The sequence below is a fragment of the Cryphonectria parasitica genome, assembly GCF_011745365.1.
Source record: "Cryphonectria parasitica EP155 unplaced genomic scaffold M406scaffold_1, whole genome shotgun sequence".
Lineage (NCBI taxonomy): Eukaryota > Fungi > Ascomycota > Sordariomycetes > Diaporthales > Cryphonectriaceae > Cryphonectria > Cryphonectria parasitica.
The window spans coordinates 5424982-5444422 of NW_024468909.1; the positions used below are offsets into that span (position 1 = coordinate 5424982).

The 19441-nt window shown below is 56.6% G+C and overlaps 8 protein-coding genes across 8 annotated transcripts; 3 read left to right on the forward strand and 5 right to left on the reverse strand.

The window, feature by feature from the left end:
- M406DRAFT_326265 (uncharacterized protein) lies at positions 1-2081 on the forward strand (the record flags this gene model as incomplete). Its single annotated transcript, XM_040920063.1, has 3 exons — positions 1-211; positions 347-502; positions 571-2081. The coding sequence occupies 3 exons, from the start codon at positions 1-3 to the stop codon at positions 2079-2081; spliced, it is 1878 nt and encodes a 625-aa protein (XP_040781809.1).
- A 1027-nt stretch (positions 2082-3108) lies between these two features.
- On the reverse strand, positions 3109-3937 carry M406DRAFT_223576 (uncharacterized protein; the record flags this gene model as incomplete). Its single annotated transcript, XM_040915658.1, has 2 exons — positions 3109-3297; positions 3467-3937. Coding segments are annotated over 2 exons (660 nt in total), but the record flags the coding sequence as incomplete, so codon positions are not given.
- Positions 3938-4328: 391 nt separating this feature from the next.
- M406DRAFT_285635 (peptidase M18, aminopeptidase I) lies at positions 4329-6081 on the reverse strand (the record flags this gene model as incomplete). The annotated part of the gene is made up of 2 exons (XM_040918629.1): positions 4329-5785; positions 5887-6081. 2 exons carry the CDS (start codon positions 6079-6081, stop codon positions 4502-4504), a joined length of 1479 nt encoding a protein of 492 aa, XP_040781811.1. The 3' UTR covers positions 4329-4501.
- A 1420-nt stretch (positions 6082-7501) lies between these two features.
- On the forward strand, positions 7502-8350 carry M406DRAFT_320533 (uncharacterized protein). The gene is made up of 2 exons (XM_040919405.1): positions 7502-7826; positions 7933-8350. Exons 1-2 carry the CDS (start codon positions 7592-7594, stop codon positions 8145-8147), a joined length of 450 nt encoding a protein of 149 aa, XP_040781812.1. The 5' UTR covers positions 7502-7591; the 3' UTR covers positions 8148-8350.
- Positions 8351-8630: 280 nt separating this feature from the next.
- On the reverse strand, positions 8631-9641 carry M406DRAFT_336424 (NAD(P)-binding protein; the record flags this gene model as incomplete). Its single annotated transcript, XM_040921147.1, has 2 exons — positions 8631-9478; positions 9605-9641. 2 exons carry the CDS (start codon positions 9639-9641, stop codon positions 8631-8633), a joined length of 885 nt encoding a protein of 294 aa, XP_040781813.1.
- Positions 9642-9988: 347 nt separating this feature from the next.
- On the reverse strand, positions 9989-13078 carry M406DRAFT_285642 (uncharacterized protein; the record flags this gene model as incomplete). The annotated part of the gene is made up of 2 exons (XM_040918630.1): positions 9989-11641; positions 11999-13078. The coding sequence occupies 2 exons, from the start codon at positions 13076-13078 to the stop codon at positions 10394-10396; spliced, it is 2328 nt and encodes a 775-aa protein (XP_040781814.1). The 3' UTR covers positions 9989-10393.
- A 1232-nt stretch (positions 13079-14310) lies between these two features.
- Positions 14311-15643, forward strand: M406DRAFT_326271 (uncharacterized protein; the record flags this gene model as incomplete). The annotated part of the gene is made up of 7 exons (XM_040920064.1): positions 14311-14357; positions 14524-14624; positions 14826-14887; positions 15004-15089; positions 15183-15187; positions 15217-15409; positions 15556-15643. The coding sequence occupies 7 exons, from the start codon at positions 14311-14313 to the stop codon at positions 15641-15643; spliced, it is 582 nt and encodes a 193-aa protein (XP_040781815.1).
- Positions 15644-16185: 542 nt separating this feature from the next.
- On the reverse strand, positions 16186-19069 carry M406DRAFT_336426 (uncharacterized protein; the record flags this gene model as incomplete). The annotated part of the gene is made up of 4 exons (XM_040921148.1): positions 16186-16602; positions 16864-18344; positions 18477-18640; positions 18732-19069. 4 exons carry the CDS (start codon positions 19067-19069, stop codon positions 16186-16188), a joined length of 2400 nt encoding a protein of 799 aa, XP_040781816.1.
- Between the last annotated feature and the right edge of the window lie 372 nt (positions 19070-19441).

Genomic DNA, 19441 nt, shown 5'->3' on the forward strand with positions numbered 1-19441 from the left:
ATGGTTGGAAAACACTGGACGGTGCCGGAGGAGGAGTTTTTCTGGAGCGAGGTTGTCCCTCAGGCGCCCCCAGGCAATGACAAGGACATAAAGCAGGCCAAGAGGCACCACGACAAAAAAGGCTGGGAGCCATTGGCAGTCATGATGCGCGAGGGGATGATAGCCCGTCAGGGTGAGCCTCTTAATCGCAGCTACACGAACATCAGCTGCTGTGAGTAACGTCCTAATCGACATTCACAGCTGCCAGCCCCACCCCTCGACCCTCGCCCGCAGCTGCAGCTCCCTCTCCCTCTCTGTACCGATTCACTTCTGTCCTGACTCTTTTGATTCTTGTTTCTTTTTTTAGACGAGCACTACTTCCAGAACTACGTTCAAGAGAAGTGGTCCAAGAACGCGCCACCCAGAATCAGAGGATACATCGAGTACCTCATCCAGCAGAGCGGTAATCGCGTGTCTGAGAAGCATCAGCGGATGCTCAACAATATCGACGCCTACATGGCTGGTAAGAGTCGCGTCTAAAACCCATCAGGCATACATGTCTGTGCAGTAGACTAACTATGACTTCTCCAGAGGACCAACAGGACAACTCCACGCAGGCCTCTAGGTCTAGGGCTCGGGCTTCTGGATCTGGAGCTCAGGCTCCTGCTTCTGAATCTCGTGCTCCTGTACCCGGCGCTGTGGCTTCGGGGGCCCAGTCAGGAGTGGCATCTGCTGCTCCTGGACTGGACCTATTGGCCACAGTAGCCTTGTCGTTGTCGTCGTCGTCGTCGTCGTCGTCGTCCGCTGCTGCCGCCGCTGCAGCTGCCGCCCAACCAGAGGCCAGTGACAGGCAGAACGGTGGAGCATCTGGGGAAGTTTCCGCTGAGGGTATTGATGGCGGCAACGTCGTCTTCCCACGGCAGGGCGCCGCCTTGGGGCTCCAATACCAGGATGTCTATCAGCCTCAGCCGCCCGCCTACAACAACTTTGAGATAGGCCATCTGGCCGCCGACCTCCCTGCTGCTCAGCACCACAGCAACAACAACGTCGGCTATGTCGACGGTGGCGGCCTCATCGTCAATGGCGACGACAACAACAACACTGGCCCCCAGCAGGAGGCCAATGTCCAGGTGCCCGACATCTATGACGGCAGCGGCTGGGACGAGCTGCCCTCTCCTGCTGGTGTGTACCCTTACAACTGGGACCCCGACTTCTGGGCCGCCTTCAACGCGAACCAGGACTTCAACGAGGCCCAGCATCCCTCCGTCTGGGGATCCGATATGGGCATCAACCCCGGCGTACTGCACGACATGAGCGCGCAGCCTGTCTTCTCTGGTCTCCAGCAGTTCGGGTACGGTGGCCCTCTTGGCGCTTTTGGGTGTGACAACGCCAACGCCCAACAGCTGAACCTGGCTGGCTTCAATGCCAACCAGCAGTACAACGTTGGCGGCGCCCTGCCTGGCCCAGCTGCTGGCGCCCTGCAGGAGGTCGACGATAACCTTCTGTTGCAGCAATTTATTGCTGCGAATTTCAGCACCCACGGCGACGGGAAGCAGGGAGCCCAGGGAGGAGCTCGTGGCCGCTCGCTCGCTGTCGATCGGGTGCCTAAGAGAAGCGACCGCAGCCGCTCGCCAGCCGGCCGACCACCCAAGAGAGTCGCACGAGGCCGCCGCTCTCGTGTCGCCCAGGAGGAGCAGGGCTACGGTGGCCTGGACAATAACAACAACAACAACAACAACAACAACAACAACAACGTCGTCATCGACCGCAACGTCTTGAACAACGTTCCTCATGTCCCTAGCCCTGCTCCTGCCTGGGCCCACGCAGCGCGTCCCGGCGTCAATCTCGACAACGTCTTCCTGCCGCTGCCCGAGGAGCGCAGCACACCCCTCGAGCAGTGGTACCCTCGGCTGCCGTCCGCCGAGGACTTTGTGTCGCTCCCCTCCCACGGCGATTTGGACTGGGAGGCACACCCCTTCCCCGACGACGACGAGGCCATGGGGGTGTCTGGTCTGCCTCTTGAGCAGGCTCCCGGCCCACCGGGCATGGCCGACCGTCGCGGCCAGAACGGCCGTCGAGACAACCACGGTTTCGGCGTCTGAGAATGAGGGCGGCGGCGGCGGTGGCGCAGCTCCGGCTTCTCAAAATCAGCCCTTCCTTTGTTCCCCCTTCCTCTCTTCCCCGCCTCATATCATCAAGGTGGTAACCGGATGAAGAGGGGGTGTTCTCACCCGTGGTGGAGCCAAGGTTTTCGAGAGCCTTGTTATGGTTGTGGCGTTCTTGTCGCTTTCCTTGCAATTTGATTCGGCATGGTACAGCCTGCTTTGGGAGGCCGGCTAGGAGAGCCAGGAGGGGCATGAGGTGGAGTCAGAGGATGAGGCTGCCGCTGGTCTGTCTCTTTCCTTCTTTATATGGCATGGATGAAGCGTTCGCGAGTGCACTTGACTGTCGCTGTTCGCTGTGGGTGCTCATTTACCGGCACATTTCTTCGAGGTTGCTTGCCTCCCCCTCTTCTTCCTTTCTTTTCGTCTCAAAACGTTTTTCTTCAGTTAATGGAGAAGTCATGCAAGGAGTTTGGAGGAGCAAGGAGTTGAGATACCCATGTCTTGTCTTTTCTTTACGCATAAAAGGTGTTATGAAGGAGTAGTCTAGAAGGACTTTGGGGTTTCTTCAGATACCACTGTGCCATTTCCTTCACTCTCAGAGAAACTAACTTATTGAGCCCTTTTCTTTCCCAAATCACTGTATTGTCTTATGGTAGGATATTATCTGAAAACCTTTGCGTAAAGCTTTCTACTCTGCCTCGAGAACGAGAGCATAACTTTCAAAGCACGGTAATATCGTACCTTCTTCGCACGCCCGTCACATTTCAATACTGCTGAAAAAGATTGTGAATCCTTCCCTACAAGCCTTCCCACTCCCACATGACAAGAAGAATAGCTCCATCACATGCCTTTCCCCCAGTCTCTCTCACATCAACCCTGCCAAAATAGCCCGCAGCTCCTCCCCATCCACAACATCCCCCTCCCTCGGGCTCGCAAGACACGACGAATGGAACCACACCTCGACCGTCCCAGGTGGCGGCGCTCCGCCCAGCAACGCCTCCCTAAGCACCTGAACATTCGGCCCCCTCACACCGCCACCAATGATGACTTCCCTGATCCGCTCCGGGGCGGAGCGGACGATCCGTGCCAGGGTTTCGGTGTGGTCTGCTGCAGAGCCTGGGCCGCCGGATGTGAGTAGGCCGTGGAAGCCGCAGTGATGTAAGTCGGCCAGGGCTTCTTCTGGGGTGGCGCCTTGGGTGCCTAGGATGTCGTCCTGGAGAAGGTGGGGTGGTTAACTTTGTATGTAGTAGATGCGGAGGAAAGGGGACAAGTTGTGGAGGGGACGGATAGGAGGAAGGGTAGATGTTGAGAAAATGACCATATCAAGAGCAGAAGGAGAACTCAGAGGCTCCCTTTCCACAAAGATACGCACGGGAACATACAAACGCTCGATGAAAGACACACGCCAACCCCCCTGCCAACCGAACCAACTCCCGATTCCTCTCCACATCCACGACAACCACCGCCTTTCCCTTGTCCTCCAAGATCCGCCTCAACACCCCAAAAACAAACCCATCCCCTCTCTCCCTCCTCAACAACCCAGACCCCACAAATTCCTTGATCCTCTCCCTCATCTCCTCCATCTCAGCATCAGAGTAGATAAAGTCCGGCGTCGTCGTTGTCGTCGTCGTCGTGCTGCCACTGTCGTCCTCCCCTACCAGTGGTGGTGGAGGCCCACGCGGCCTAATCATGACACGCAGCGGCACAGTGGAGTAAGAAGAGAGGGCCTCGAGGTCGGATAGGGAAGGCGTGAGGCCTCCCTGGGGGTAGGAGTTGGCGCGGTTGAGTTCTAGGCGGTGGGCGCCGGCGGAGATGGCGAGGTGGGCGGAAGAGGAGGAGAAGACGGGGACTTCGAGGGGCGGCATGATGGAAAAAGAAAGATGAAAATGGGAGGGAAATTGAAACCTTGAGTGGGTTGTGTGAATTTTAAGGATAATGAATTTGAAAGGAGAAGGCTGGAAATTGTATTGTGGATGTTGTGGTTGTTGGAGGAGGAGGAAGAGGTGGTGATGGTGGTGATGTTAGAATACAAGCTCAGTGGGGCCCATGCAGGGATGCCAGCAGCAAGCCCATTCATCACTGTGCCCATTAGGCTTGCTTGGCTACTTGTCAAAAGGGCACACAGAAACACTCTTCATTCAAAATCACTACCCTATTGAAGTGTGCCTAGCATCCAAGAGAGAAATCCCTATGGAAAAAAAAATATATATATATGCACATGTATCCTAATAAATAACAAGGCCTGTGCTCCAATCTATCTCTACATCCAAGTAATCTTCACGTGGAAGCTGTCTCTACTATGACATGACGTCTAATGCATCTTTAGTATACGCTTTAAAAGAAATCACCATCTAGATTTCATGTTCCTCTCAACCCAAAGAGTGTGTTAATGAGGAAAAAGACAATCAGAGGGCTCCTCAGTGATCCCATTCAGCATCAATTGCCTCCCACTGGTCCAGGAATCCCTTGAACCACTTCACGCCCAGCCCGGGGTCAAGAGCACCCGTGGTGGCACGGATAGAGTGCATCGAGAGCTGCGGCAGCCCGGCATCGGCGGCTCTGACACCCATCATGCTGGACAGGGTGGGGCCAACGGTGCCTCCGGAGCGGGAGTCGTTGCGGATCATAAACAGCTGGTTCGTGCACCCGCTCAGCTCGGCCACGCGGTTGCAGATGGCCGTGCTGACGCTGTCCGTCGTCATGTGGCCGTTGCTGTCCTGGCAGACGACCAAGCCCACATTGAGCAAAGGCAGGTGCTCGCCCTGATACCGCTCGAGGAAGTTGGGGTTGGCGGCGTGGGTGACATCGGCCGACACGAGGAACGAGCGCGCATAGGTCTGGCCGATGACGCCGGGCCCAAACGTCTTGCCGGCGTCAGCTGTCAGGGCCTCGACGGCCCGCTCGATGACAGAAGGCAGGAAGTTTCCCTTGGCGCCCTGCCGGAGCAAGCTGCCAATCTCCTCGTCGTCAAACAGCGCAACCATCTTGATGCCGCTATCGGTTTCGGCGTCGTCGGACAGCACGAGACCCGTCAGGGCGGCCCAGGAGCAGAGCTTGTCGTCGATCCGGCCTGCGGAGATGAACTCCTTGTCCATACCGCTGAGGACCGCTGGTACGTGGTCGAACAGCTCGAGCTCCCAGTTGATGATGGAGCTGTAGTCCTGGGAGGAGATGCCGAGCTCCGAGGCGATGAGCTTCACCAGCTTCGGCGGCTGCGAAGCCACAAAGGTGCCGACTTCGCCCACGGCCTCCTCCGCACCCGTTGACAAGCCGATGACCGGCACGACCTGCGTCTCCTTGTTCTGCGACCCCAGCATCCCGACACCGAAGTGGGGTGCCAGGGTGGGTATCTTGGCGATGGGCCAGCCGAGCTTGACCAGCTTCTGGGCAGTCTTTCCGGTCGACGTGTCACGGACGATGACGCGGCCGCCGATGCTCAGGTCTCGGTCCCACCATGTCTCATTGAGAGCACCGGCATACGGGGCAACACCAAGCTGCACGTAGCCGGCCTTGGTGGGCTTCTTGCTCACGGGCTTGAGCTTCGCGGTCAGGGCGTCGATGTGTCCAGCGATCATGGCCACGCCATGGCCAGGCTTGTAGGCCTTGCCGACCTTGAAGGCCACCATACTGCTCCCATTTCGAGTAACGTAGTATTTGCCGCCGGGCTTGATCGTTTCGGACCAGTCGTCTCGCGCGGGAAGCTGTGTCGAGGGTGTTAGTCTCGGGCAAAGAAGAGGAAAAGAGGGGGGGGGACGGCTTCGCTGGTGGCTTTATATTTGGAAAATGGGCCAGTGACACTTACCTCGACGAAGCCCTTGAGGCCTAGTTCCTTCTTAAAATAACCCACGGCATGGAATATCGTCGGGTTCTCAGTCAGGAACTCGCAGAATGGTTTGGTGAAGGCCTCGGGCTTATCGCAGGTAGTCGGCGTGTGTGGAGGATGGTGGTGCCCTGCGTCTTGGGTGCTGGCGACGCGAGAGGTGGCACGGGGAGGCATGTTGTATGTTGAAGCGGCCGAGGTCACGTTATGAGCAGACTCTAACGAGAGGTTTGAGAGGGCATACACGCCACCTCGAACGGCTTGCTGCTGCTGCTGCTGCGGCGGCGGCGCCGGGCCGGCTGGATCGTATTGTCTGCCTTCGGCTCTGCTTCTAACCATCCTGTGACCTTTTTTGTGGGAAGTCTTCCGAGACTTGCCGTAGATGATATGAAGAGGTTGTGAGAACGAAAGCGCTTTCAACGAGAGGAAAAGAGAATCGGGCTTGAAGGGAGTGTGAGACGTGAAAATGGTTGAACGGGGGAAGTCTGATAGCGATGGGCAATGACGGGGGTTATTCGGGAGGTTGGCACGCGATACATGTCACAAGCTACTGTATCTCTTATCGCAGCCAGGGTCCAGCTGCTTTCCTCTTTAGGACGGGAACAACTGTCCAAAGAAAAGCCGAGGTCCCAGGGATACCTGAGGGTTAGGGTTGTCTTAGGTAATCCCCCCCCCCTCCTTAAAAAGAAAGAAGGAATTAGAACAAGGAAAGTTTGACTTTGTCGATTACTCACCTCTACAATCCTTCTCCTTCTTTTCCTCCACCTTCTTCCCGTAAGTTTGATTTGTCGTGTCGATCCAGATCAGTAAACTCTCACCGCCTCTGGTGTTCAATATGGTGACTACAACCCAGCCAGAGGTATTCACAATACGAGGTGACTAGGGCCAGCGCCCCTCTCAGCTGTTGTTCCTGCCGACGAAAAAAAAAAACGGTCATGGCCACTTATGTCTTTGCACCGCGCCGCCATTTCCGCCATTTCCGAGAAGAGGCTGCGATGACGACGATCTAATCAGCCCTACGGGGGCGCGTCACTCTTCCGTTTTTCCGATGCTACCCTCTTGATTCGCTTTTCCAGGGGCAACCGCGGGTGGCAGGTGATTTTTGACTTTTCCATGTGTCAGACCTTAGCGCCCTTAGCGCGGAAGCGCCGCAGGGAAGCGCAGCAAGGCAAAAGCCGCCCCCAGCAAGTTGCAGTGCGGTGCAGTGGTAGTGCAGCCCGCGGAGGATTTCTCAGACACTGCCAGACACGAAACCTGGAAGGGAACGTTGCTTTCCGAGAGAAGAGGCTTGTGGGGAGGAAGAGAGAGAGAGAGAGAGAGAGAGAGAGAGAGAGAGAGAGAAAGAGACTGGGGGGTTGGGCAAGGAGGGGGAGGAGTAAGCAACGAGGCTGAGGCTTTTTCGTATACACTTGACATCTTCGCACAACGTTTCCGAAAAGAGACAAGACCTAGTTGCTAAGCAGATATTTGTTGGGGAGTCTCACAAGATGACAGGCTGGTGGTGGAGGCAGGTGTGAGGATATAAAGAGGGCGACGGTTCTGGACTGAGAAATCAGATGTCACCTGCAGAAATCCAAGACATTAGACAAAAGACACATACATCTCTATTTGAGGATCTCGATAACTTCTAAAATCTTGTCCAGACATTTTTTGCTCCTATCCGGAAGAACTCACACAACGTTTCAAAATGCGTGCCTCCAGTATCCTCGCCGCCTCCGCCCCCCTCCTCTCTCTGGTCCAGGCCAGGATCGGAGGCATCGGCATCCCGTCGACCATCAAGCCAGGCGACACGTTCAACTTGGTCATCGAGGGCGAGGGCTACATCCAGTCCGTGACCGACGTGTCCATAGCTGTGGGGTATAACCCGGGCGCCAACCCTCTCGACTACGGTCTCGGCATCTTCATTACGGCGTTTGATCTAGGTAAGCTGACAAATGACCCAGCCTCATAGCCTCCTCTTTCTCTCTCTCTCTCTCTCCAGAAATCCCATATGATCATCTTACTAACAAAAACACTGCTCTTATACAGTCGCCGACTCCAACTACGATGGCAACTACAACAAGAGCGTGACCCTCCCGGCCACGGCCCAGACCGGCGCGGCTACCTTCACCGCCAGCCTGGAGAGCCTGTACGGAGTTCAGTATGAGCCGGCGCTGTACCCTTTCAATGTGTCCTTCACGATCGGGGATGCAACCAGCACGGACTACACCTTTGTCGGCCTCAACCCTCCCGAATTTTCTTAGAGGGAAATTAGGCAAATCAGTCGAGGGCAATATAGTTAGTGGTCGGCTTATAAAAAGCATGCCAATGGGTTTAATGGAGCACAGTTGGTGTGGGTAGTGTGTGGGTGGGCAGGTGGTATGATATGGTATGGTAACGGTGTATTTGAAGAACTTATATATAAATCTTTTTCTTCATTTGTATATAGATACTAGATGAATACACCATCACACTCCTTTTCTCCTAGGCTACAAGATCCAAGTCTGTCTTGTTCACCAGAATTGGTTTTGACTGCGGGGGATGCCCAACAACCAATCATGAGCGGTAGATGAAGGGCCTTGCTTCCGAATGCAGTAGGTGGGGGCCTCCAAATATTGTACTAGCAAGCGCGATCCAGGCCTTTTCTACTCGAAAGAAAATACCGAGTGGGTGCAAGCTCAATCTCTCTCGACAAATTCAAACCGACGATGAGAACGACCTTCGTCCATCTCCTTTTTGACCATGCCTTAAAAAGGCTGCACCCCATCCCGGCCAACAACCTTGCCCTCCAGACCATCTCTCTCCCCCACCACACACCCAACCACCACCCTCGCCCCATCCTCAGGCCCCTGGATGCCCCTCTCCCTCGCCATCTCTGCCCGTCCCGGCCCCATGAAGTTTGTAGCATTCACTCCAGGATCCGCACTCCAAACCCTCACCACCACCTTCTTCTCCTTCTCCTCCTTGTCACCCCTCACAGCACATCTCTCCTCCGCCCCATACCGCTTCCAATACTCCAACATCAACATATTCAAAGCCGCCTTGCTCACCCGATACTCAAGCGGACTAGACCCCGTGACAGCCCGATAATACCGCGACCCAGGGTCCGCCGCCCCAGCAAACGACCCCATCGAGCTCGACACAAACACCACCCGCCGCTCCTCCTCATCAGCAGCAGCAGTACCACCAGCACCACCATCGCCGTCTCTCTGCACCAAAAGCAACGGGAGGAACGCCTCCGTCACCGCCGCGGCCCCCACCACATTCACCTCCAGGTCCGCCCTGAGCGCCACCACCACGTCCTCGTCCTGGCACAGCACGCCGGCGTTGTTCACCAGCACGTCGAGGCGCCCAAAGTCTCTCTTCACGAGCGCCGCGGCTGCCTGGATGGACGCCAGGTCCGTGACGTCGAGCTGGAGCGGGGTGATGGATGACCCGCCGCCGCCGCCGCCGCCGGCCTGGATGGACTCGACCGCTTTCTGCCCCTTGGCTGCGTCTCGGCTGCCGAGGAGGACGTGGTATGCCTCGCCGTTGGGCCCGCGCGAGGTCGTCGCCAGACTCTTGGCGACTTCGTAGCCGATCCCTTGGTTGGCGCCTTATGTGTATGTGTATATTTTTTGTAAGTGTGTGTGTGTGTGTTTGTAACATAACACAAAAAAAAAAAAAGGGGGGGGGGGGGGCCCAGTCCAGTCGGAAATCAAAAGAGGGGTTCAATACATACCCGTGACGAGGCAAATGAGCCTTTCGGGAGTGGTCATGGTTGATGATCTATCGAGTCTCTGCTATAGAAGTTTCCAAGTAAGACTAATTCTGGTACGAGTTGCGCAGGAGAGCAATGTTTACAATTGATTCTCGAATGTTTCCCCTGTGCGTTCTTGCACACCTTGAACCCAATCTAACTCCCGTATGCCACCATCCTACGGAGGGGTTCTGACGGACTTTACATATGTCCGCAGTAATCCCCTCCTCTCCTCACTTGCGCAACCTAAAAAGGCAATCCTTGCGCACGAAAGTGGCACAGATTATCTGAGTTTCAGTCATGCCACCAACGGCCAGTAACAGCACACACACACACACACACAAAACAAAGAGGATCTCCATCTCTGGTAATAGGCGTCCAAGACGCAGTATCATTACCACTTCTCAGCCTTCCACAAGGGAAGAGCAATGGTGAGAAACAGTGAGGTATGCTATGTGCTATAATATGTAACATGAACACCCAAGAAAACGAAAAGGGGGTATTTGCCATGACGGGGTCCCAAGAAAAAAAAGAAAAAGAAAAGCAACAAAGAAAAGCGAAATCAATCCCCAGTGCTCCTATAGCAACAAAAGGAAAAGGTGGTATCTTTTGCCCGGGTCGTGGCACAAAATAAAAGCCTCGCTCAGAAACAATGCTCCACGCATGCATGCTAAGTGATAGTTGCTCCGCTCCAATACCGTCCGTCAGTGCCAAAAAGCCAAAACACCAAGCATGTTTTCCTTCCGTAGTGTGTACCTATTTTCCCCCCAATCAGGTGGCCTTCCTGAACACCCGCTTTGTTCCCCCAACCTTTCCCAGTTCACCAAACTTTCCTGAGCCGTGGGCTTCGCTGGGCGCAGACCTCGGGATGTCCGAGCCGGCGCTGGCAGCCCGCACCTTGTTTTTGATGCTCTCGACCCACTCGAGGCTCTCGATGGGGATTTCCTTTCTTGAGCCCCGCGGGCCCGCCATGCCGAGCGAGCTCTCCTCCTCCGTCCAGCTGAGGCGCGAGCTGGATCTCGACCGGCCGGTGCTGCCGGAGACCGAGTCCACCGAGGAGGGCTCCGAGGCCCGTGGTGCGCCGTACGCAATAGGTGTCTGGGGGGCCAGTCTAGGGCCCAGGAGCTCTTCGCCCGCGCTGGCCTTGCGGGTCTTCTTTACATAGATCGGGCTCACGTCGACCGCCGAGCCGGGACGACTCTGAGGACTGGGGCCCGGGCGGGCCGGCGGGCTGGCCGAGGTTCGGCTGCTCATGCTGCTCGTCGAGCGTGGGACGTCTCGGACCTCGAGCCGCTGCTCGCTCCCGCGGTTGGATCGCCGCCCGTGGTGGATCGCGTACTCCTTGAGGTATTCTCCCAGGTCGGCCCAGCCCCCACCGACACGCACCATCACCCGCTCACCCGACTCGCCGACACAGCGGATGAACAGCTTGATCGGCGCCTCGCCATTCGCTCTCGAGAGGTGATACATCTTGATGTCCTGGTTGGCGCGCTGCTGCCGAGACCGAGCGACGGGGGCCAGCATGAAGGCTGGCGTACTGGCGCGGGAGGACATGGTGGACCGGCTGCGGCCCGACTTGTCGGCTGCCCCCCTCGGCTTCGTGTACGGCAGCTGGAGGTCCGGCGGGTTCAGGTGGCTGAGGAAGGTGGCCTTCGAAGACAGCTGGATCTTGGCTGGGATGTTCTCCAGGATCTCGGCGATCTGTTGTCGCATGTGGTGGTCCTCTTCGCCGTTCGGATCGCTGAGTATGATGGGGCTTCCGAGTTCCTGCGCTGGGGTGCTATCGTATACCGACGTGAGGGGTGTCTGGAGAGCATCTTCGTCCTCATCCTCCGGATCCTCAGGCACGGGCGGCATATCGCTGAGCGGCAGCGACATCGACCTGGTCTCACGCGGTGGTGTGTGTGGGGACCGCCCACTGCTGCTGACGGGGAGAAGCTCCGGCGTCATTGACGGGTCCTGCTGTCGTGCCTGGGTACCACCGGTAGACGATTTGGAAAGAGTGCTCCTCGGTGTCGCCTGTGGCAGAGACGACTCGTCAGACCCTTCCTGACTGGAGACCAGTGAGAAGTTGTCGCCGTCGAGCTCCAGATCGGTCATTGCTCCATCACCGCTTTCACTGCTCTTCCGGGTGGCGGAGCCCGAGTCGCTCGTCACGGCGATGGCTGGGGACCCGTTGGAGGCACCGTCCGCTTCCTCGCTCGGGACAGGCCGGTCTAGCTCATCAGCTGAGCTGTTCGCTGGCTCTTCGTCATCGTTGACGTGCTCAATGCTGATCACTAGATCTGATGCGGTGCCGATCTCGGCATTGCCGTCCTTGTTGTTGGAGTCGTCCTCCGAAGAAACTTCAGAGTTCTCGGGCAGAACATGTTCAACAGGCTCTTTCAAAGCTGCAAGCTCTGCATCGCGCATCTTCCTCTCGCAGGCAGCGATCCACTCGGAGAAGTCGCGCTCCACGGCCTCCATGCGATCAAGCATCTCATCCGGCAGGATATCGTCCCGGCCTTCGAGGGTGTCCAGCATGAAGTCGAGGCTCTGTGCTGCGGTTGCGACCTTCTTGTCAAGGACCAGTCTCATCACTTCGAACTCGCGTGCGGAGAGCGCCAAGGCCTGCGACGCTGTCCCTGGCCTGATGGTGGCCCAACCCGTCTGAACGGCAGACTCGGCATCAGCTACCGCATCCAGCCACGAGGGAATGCGCCGCAGAACCGTTAGGCGCACGCTCCAGATGCTCATGAGCCGGATGAGCTTCGAGAGGTTGGGCAGCGCCTGGACAACGGTGGCCGTGATGACAGCGGTCATGTCGTCCATCTTGGTGTAGGACGCGAGGGAGACTAGGCCAAGCTGGCGCTCCAGGGTCGGGCTGCCGGGTTCGCCGGGCCTGGACAGCGGCATGATGTGGTTGTGTAGAACATGGCTCTTGATCTCCTCGATCTCGAGCCTGTCCAGCTCGGCCTGGATCTGGTCAAGACGCGTCTCGTAGCGCGTCACGTCCGACTCTGGGAGACTGCCGATGTATGGCTCGTCAGCCCTTGTAGGTGTGTTGTAGTGTTGCGCCTCCTTGACCAGCGATCCAGACCTCCCCCGCGCCGAGGAGATAGCATCTGTTGGAGGAGCCGGTGCCAGGAAGCCGGCGCCCCCTTGCGCAGGCCATGGCCAGTCGCGCAGCTCGTCGAGCCACTCGTAGATGTTCTTGGAGGCGACGGCGGCGCGCATGGCGAAGCTCCGCTCAGCCTGAGTCGCGGCGTCCATGCAAGCCTTCAGGGGCCCAGTGGGGGCGCGGAACGTATCCACGGCGGTCAATGGAGAGAGGAGGGATATGAAGTCGTCGGAGGATTGTGGGCGTTGTGTAGTAGTAATGGTAAGAGACGAACGCGAGGCCGACGGGGAGGGTCGACCCGCGAACAGCAGTCGGGCCCCGGGGGGCGGAGGGTGTATGGAGGGGGATTCGGTCATGGTGAGTTGAGGAGTTGCAGGACGAGTCAGAGATGTCGATGGTCTGGTTGTCGTGGTAGGGAGTGGTGGTCCACACGAGGCATGGCCGGTGTGGTCCCTGTGGCTCTTATGAACCTATGAACGAAAGATTGTATGCAAATAACCTCGAAAGGCTCATAGTTAGAGCGGGTGAAGGTGGTTGGTTGATGAGAAGCTCAAAGACCAAGGTTTGCCCCAGGCTTTCTGGCGCCCTCCTTTGAGACTGCGCGCTCGTAGCCTCTTTGTATACTTATGTCCGGCTGTCTTGTCTCCAACGATGCGCAGGGCCGGGGGCCAACAGAGGGAAGCAGGCAGGAGAGGGGCCACAAGTGAAAAGGACCCAATGCGATGGCTGGCAGATGGCTGGCGCGGTTCCTGCAGAAGCAGAGGGCGCGGCAGGGCTTTGACGGACAGCTTTTTCAGCACGGACAATCGGAGGGTGAATAGATGGCTGGATAGGATGGGTGGCGTCTGTCGCGCGCGCTGTTGGTCGTGGTACGGGTACAACACGGTACGACACGGTACAGGGTAGAGGGTACAAAGACCATGCGAGAGAGAGACAAACAGCTCTGTCGTGCTGGAGGTTCCACGTCCCAGGTTCCAGAATCCAGAAATCCAGTTCCAGTTCAGGGGTTTCGCGCGTGATAGGCCCGAGATAGATGCAGGTTGTGCAGGACCTGAGGTGAGAGTGGATAAAGAGCGACGTGTCTTGTGAGGACTGAGAGCCCCTTCAAGATGCAGTATGATGTATTGTAGGCAGCCCAAGACGTGAGACAAAGTTGATTGTGAAGGCTTAGCCGCGATTTGCTGCGTGGCAGTTGAAACGAGAGACAACGAGGCTGGGTTGGTGAGGTGGACTCTGTCGCACAACACACACAAAGGTAGGTTGCTCTCTGTAAAGTAAGGGAGGAGGGAGGGTTGGGAGGGGTGGAAAGGGCGGGATGGGCACCCTGACTCCTCTTCAGCTGGATGAGAAATAAGGCTGCGCTGCCTGGTTGGAAGGAGAAACTTAGGCACGAGGGTCCGAACTCATCGAAGGGGGGGAGGAGGAGGAGGAGGAGGAGGAGGATGGACCAGCTGGTGCACCTTGCGCTGCTCTGTGTGGATACAGAGTCTCCGTATCACGCGTACAAGGAGAGTAGAGATAAAAAGAGACAAGAGACAAGAGAGTGACAGTAGACGAGACGCCAGAAACCAAACAAAAAGGGAAGAGAATGTGGTGTCAACCAACGAGGTTTGACGAGGCAAGAGAGGAGGGAGGGTACGTAGTTTGGTTGGAGAACCAGTCGGGAAGTCAGAAACCCAGAAAAGGCAGCGGCTACTCGACGTGTTGCAGCTTATTCTTTGTCGCGCCACCCTTGTCGCATTATGCGGCCCAGGGCAAGCAAAACCCCCTGAAAATAAACCATACCACCTATAAATTATAGAATCGCACCCACCACAATACCATGTCCGTGCAACTTGCAAGTCTCCCTCAACTATGCGCGTAAAAATAGCCACATATTCATTTCCAAGATGAAAACTTTTTGTAAGATCTCAGGGTCCTTCACAATGGGGCCTCTCTTTCTCTCTTTTTATTTTATACTTCTTCTCGCCGTCTTATTCAAACCTGACACCATCAAAACACAACAACCGAACTCACCAGAAGGAAATTTCTGGTGGATCTCCTTGATCTCCCAGAACGAGCCAGTCTCATTACGAATGGCGAAATTTGATTAATTATTGATAGCCCAAAACCCAAACACTTTCCCACAACAATCTTGCATCGCGTTGCACAAAGTACCCGAGTATGTATGTGTTGTTTGTGTCTGCAGCCTTTCCATCAAGTATTCAGGATCCATACGACTTGGCCTGGTTTGTCATGGGAAACATCCGCTCGCTCGCGCGGCTACTTCAGGACAGAACAGACACGACAGCACGTGTTTAGTGTTTCTCCCTATCAGAAGCCCACGGTGCAGGGGTACTATCAGCAGATTGGCACAGAGAGAGGGGGGTATGTGTGTGTATGAAGTGTCAACGCCAGCCCTGCACTGCCCAGCACATATCTTTTTGTTAGATGAATCAATCCCCTCCTTCACATGCAAAGAATGTGTGAGTCGTGTGCTGTTCCTGCGTGGCAGCGTGGCACGCTACGGAGCGAGGGAGAGGGGTGCAAGGGGAAAGGATTGCTCTCCCCATGCAAGATGAGATCAAAATCCAGGGCTTGCCCAGCACCGAGTGGGCTGCTGTTGTCCACGTTCCTGGTCTCGAAGTGTTCCTGTACCCACCTTCTCGCCCAGGATGGTCCACCGGCGGGGCCAGGGCAGCGCTGTGGTACGTCCGGATGTGAAGCTGTGTGGGGGGGAGGATGAGGAGTATCCATCGTCGAGCTGAGCTTCTCTCTTCTCTCACTCTCTCTCACTCTCTTTCTTACTATGGTACCCAGGTCCCATAATACTAGTACTACTACTAGACCGCAGTACGGCTCTGGGGCGGCCGGCAACCGAGCCGATGTACTCTTCATCCTGCCCCTCGCCCCCAGTCCAGAACATGCATGACCAGCTGTAGCGGCATGTACGGTTTGAGAATGCAATGGACGGAATTTGCACGGTCCACGCGAGCAGTGCCACGTCGCTCATGTCTTGTTCACAGCGAGCATTCCGATTTCAAAGCTATATGCAGTACGAAATCCTGATGTGCCAGATACTTCCTTGCGGGTACACCTCGCCGCCCTTGTCGTTCAGTTTTCGAGGAGAACGCGGCTTCCAGCTGCCCATCCTTCCACCCACCGATTCGCCCACGTTTTTGCAACTTCCGTCATCATGGCTTTACAATAAACAACAATTTGCCAACCAGCCGCCAGAAGCAGGAGGGAAATGAAATTCCCACCCAAAAAAAAAAAAAAAAAAAACAACCATCTCATTCATCGCTTTTTGTATTCGTGCAAAATTTTCGAAGGTGAAAAAGACAAAGAAGAGGACGAATATTCAACCAGTGCCAGCCAGTAGACCCAAAAAAAGTATATAGCCAAATGGCGTGGGGAAGAGTCCCGTCATACATGGGCGTAATTTTATCCTCTCTAGTCCTTGTGTAACAATAAAATGCAATGATCATGAGAAAACCTCCGCTCCGTGGGGCTCCAAGGACCCAGGTTCTATATGCTCCGAGACGGCAACCCAGCCAGCGCTGTCGTGCTCATTCAGCTCCAGCTCGGGGGGCAAGTTGAGCCAGTTCTGCCACCCATCATCCAGCCGCGGAAAATTAAGCCCCTCTGCAGAGATGTCGCCTGGCACGATGCCAAACGCTGCCCCGGACATATCTTCCTCTTGATGGTGGCCCGCGTCATGGGTGTGGGTGGACGTCCCGGGCGACATCGAGTCCGATGCATCCGAGCTGTGCTCGTGCGACATCATGTCCACAGGCCATGAGTTCGCCGTCACCTGTTGTGCCATCTCTTGTGCCAGTGTCTGCGGGCCCAACGTCCCCATGGGCATCTGCATCGCTTCGAGGCCACCCATCAACGGCGACTGTGTGATGATGGGCATCGTAGCAAGACCCATCGCGCTCATTTCAGGGTGCAGCGAATTGTTGTTGTTAGTGTTGTGTGCCGGCTGGTGCGACAGGCTCCCCATCTGCCTCGGCTGCATCATCGCTGCGTATCCGTTTGTAAAGGCTAGGCCTCCTCCCAGGGCTGCCGCTTGGTGAGGTGAGTGGCCCGAGGCTGGCAGTATGCTGGCGCCATTCATAGTATCGGCGGCGGCCGGCGCTGGTGGCGCTGGTCGGTCTACGCCAGGCTTGTTCCTGATGACGTTGTCCATGAAGATGGCTGCGTACTCGGCCGCCGCATACGTCTCACGAAGCGTCTGCAGTACTTTCATGCACGTGTCGAAGCCCCTCTGCGCCTCCTCGCGTGTTGCCTTGACAGGGTCACTGACGTCCTGTAGGTGGACCAGCATGGCCGGCATGATCACTGTCACTCCTGTCGTTGGGAAATACCTGTCCAGCTCTAGCGCGTGCATCTCCCCGGCCACACGAGTGATCTCGGCCGCAACGCCCTTGCACTTCTGGCGAGCCACTAGGGAGATGTGCTGTTCGGCAGCTGGGTCCAGCCTCGACTCTTGGATGCGGAGGGGGCGGATCAAGGGGTGGTAGATCTTCCCGACTGTGGTCTGGTAGAGCATCTGCAAGAGACTGCGCTGCATCGCGACCGGTGTGCGGCCGTGTTCGACATCCCAGCGCTCTAACGTCCGATACTGGCACGTCGGTGGGAGCGCCGCGGCCCATGCGGCGAGCTCGCGGTGGACCTTGTCAAGGGTCTGCAGGTTGTCGACGATGGTCGCCGGCGTCGAGCTCGTGCGGGTGCTCGTGGCATCCTGGAATGACTGGGCGGCCCTCAGCACACGCCCGACCAGCACGTACAGCTTGGCCTTCTCCACACACATCTCGGCCAGCTCCTGCTGCATCCCGACGTCAAAGAGGACGGGGCAGTCCTCCCGGGAGACCAACAGGTTGTCTGCCAGGACCTCGATCTCGAAGTCGTTCTCTTCCAGCATGGGGAGGTCAAAGTCCTCATCCTTGATCCTGATGAGCCGGGACATCCCCAGGCCGATCTGCCGGTCTCGCATGACGCAGGACCACCATATCCTCCTGCGATGCCTCCTCCTCACTGGGTCGATGTTGTTGCTCACGTTTGTCCGGTGCAGCCCGAGGGCCTGGGCCTGCGAGATGGCGATGCCAGACCAATACCACGTCTCTTTGGCGTCATCTGGGGCGTCGTACCAAAAGGACAGCAGCAGCGACGACTGAGCGAGGACAAATTTGTCGTTTTCGTAGTCAAAATCATGAAGCAGCTTTGCTGCCTGGAAGATGGAGCGCCTTAGTGCCCTGCGATTCTTGAAGCCAGCCGCCGTCACGTGTGCAGACTCGACGAAAGCCGATGCGGCAAACATGACGCATTGGTAGAGGAGGAGGCTGAGCTGTCCATGCCGTCCATTCCGATCGCTGACTCGCCGGATGAAATTGTGAAGCTCCAGCACAGGAAAGTCAGGGTGAACATGTTCAATGTATGCCAGCAACAACTGTCTCTCGAGTGTCACATCAGGCAGCTCCAGAGCGCCCATCTGGTGCAGATGCTGCAGGCCTTCACGTGTGATCTTCCCTGCGGCCGGCAGCCTCACGTGCGGCGGCACAAGCGCAAGCCATGCCTGGGATTCTTCGGTCGGGCCCCAAGGGAGTTGTGTTACTGCTGATCCACCGGCGTACGTCCGACCTGCTCAAGTGGGTAGTGAGTAAGTAACCTGACCATGATGTGGGTGCGACGACCCTTGGCATTGACATGTGAAAATGCCTGACGCAGGTCGGGCTGCCGGAAGTGGTGGGGGGGGGGGGGGGACACGCTTACAAGGCTGTACTGCTGCTTGTGCACCCTGACCGCTCATCTCCGAGAACGAGTCACGCGCTCGCTGTAAAGCATCGTCACCCGCCACCAGACCAGTTTCGATGGAGATTGTAGGTGTTGGGTTTGGTAGGATAGAGGGCTTGGAGAGCAGAGATTGAGTCTGGCGCCTAGAGAAATGTTAGATTTTTCGAAGAGGCTTGAACAGAGAGAAGAATAAATCAAAGCTGGCCCAAAGACAGGGAAGGATGGGGGACTCACCTCTTTCTCTTACTGGGAGGAATAATGCACTGCACCATGGCATGGCGACAATTCCCACAAGGATAATTGGTCACGTATCCGTCCTTCTCCTTGTAGTCACAGCGAACCTTGCGGCTCCTACACTCTTGGCAGGCCTGCGGCGCCCGCTTCTTGACGGGCTTGGAGGGCCTATCCGTCTCAGCCGACGACTTCTTCCTCTTCTTGGAGGTGGCATCCGAGCTGGCGCCGGCGGAGGAGGAGGAGGACTCGGGGGGGCCATCCGCACCGGTGTCAGAAGGCGTAAAGGCTGCCTGTTCAGAAGGCGAGTCCTCGTCATGTTGGCTTGGGGACTCTGCCATGGCGACATCGTCGTCCTGATGAGGGTGATCGGCGGCCAGTTGCTTGTGGCCGGCGTCTCGTAACAGCTCCATGAGTTGATCGGTCTCCATTATAATTCGATCAGTCGCGTGTTGTGGTCCTGACTGGAAAATACCATGTTATGGCGCTGGGTAGTGATTTTGGTTCATAGGTCCACACGTTGCACCCGACTAATGCCTTGTGGTTGCTTTGACACACGCACAGATACACACCGGAGGTCTACCTTGATGAGAAGAAGGTTTGTAAAGTATGTTTCCTGAAATTCAGGTTGGAAGTATGTGGAACCGTTGAACAAAATGCTAGAGGGGGTATCACCCGACAATTATTTCATAAGGTCGTTTCTTGAGAGATAA

Excerpts from the sequence above, each read along its gene's own strand:
- M406DRAFT_320533 (XM_040919405.1), top strand. The coding sequence starts at position 7,592 with ATGCGTGCCTCCAGTATCCTCGCCGCCTCCGCCCCCCTCCTCTCTCTG. Across the intron at positions 7,827-7,932 it reads CATTACGGCGTTTGATCTAG|TCGCCGACTCCAACTACGAT; the intron begins GTAAGCTGACAA and ends GCTCTTATACAG.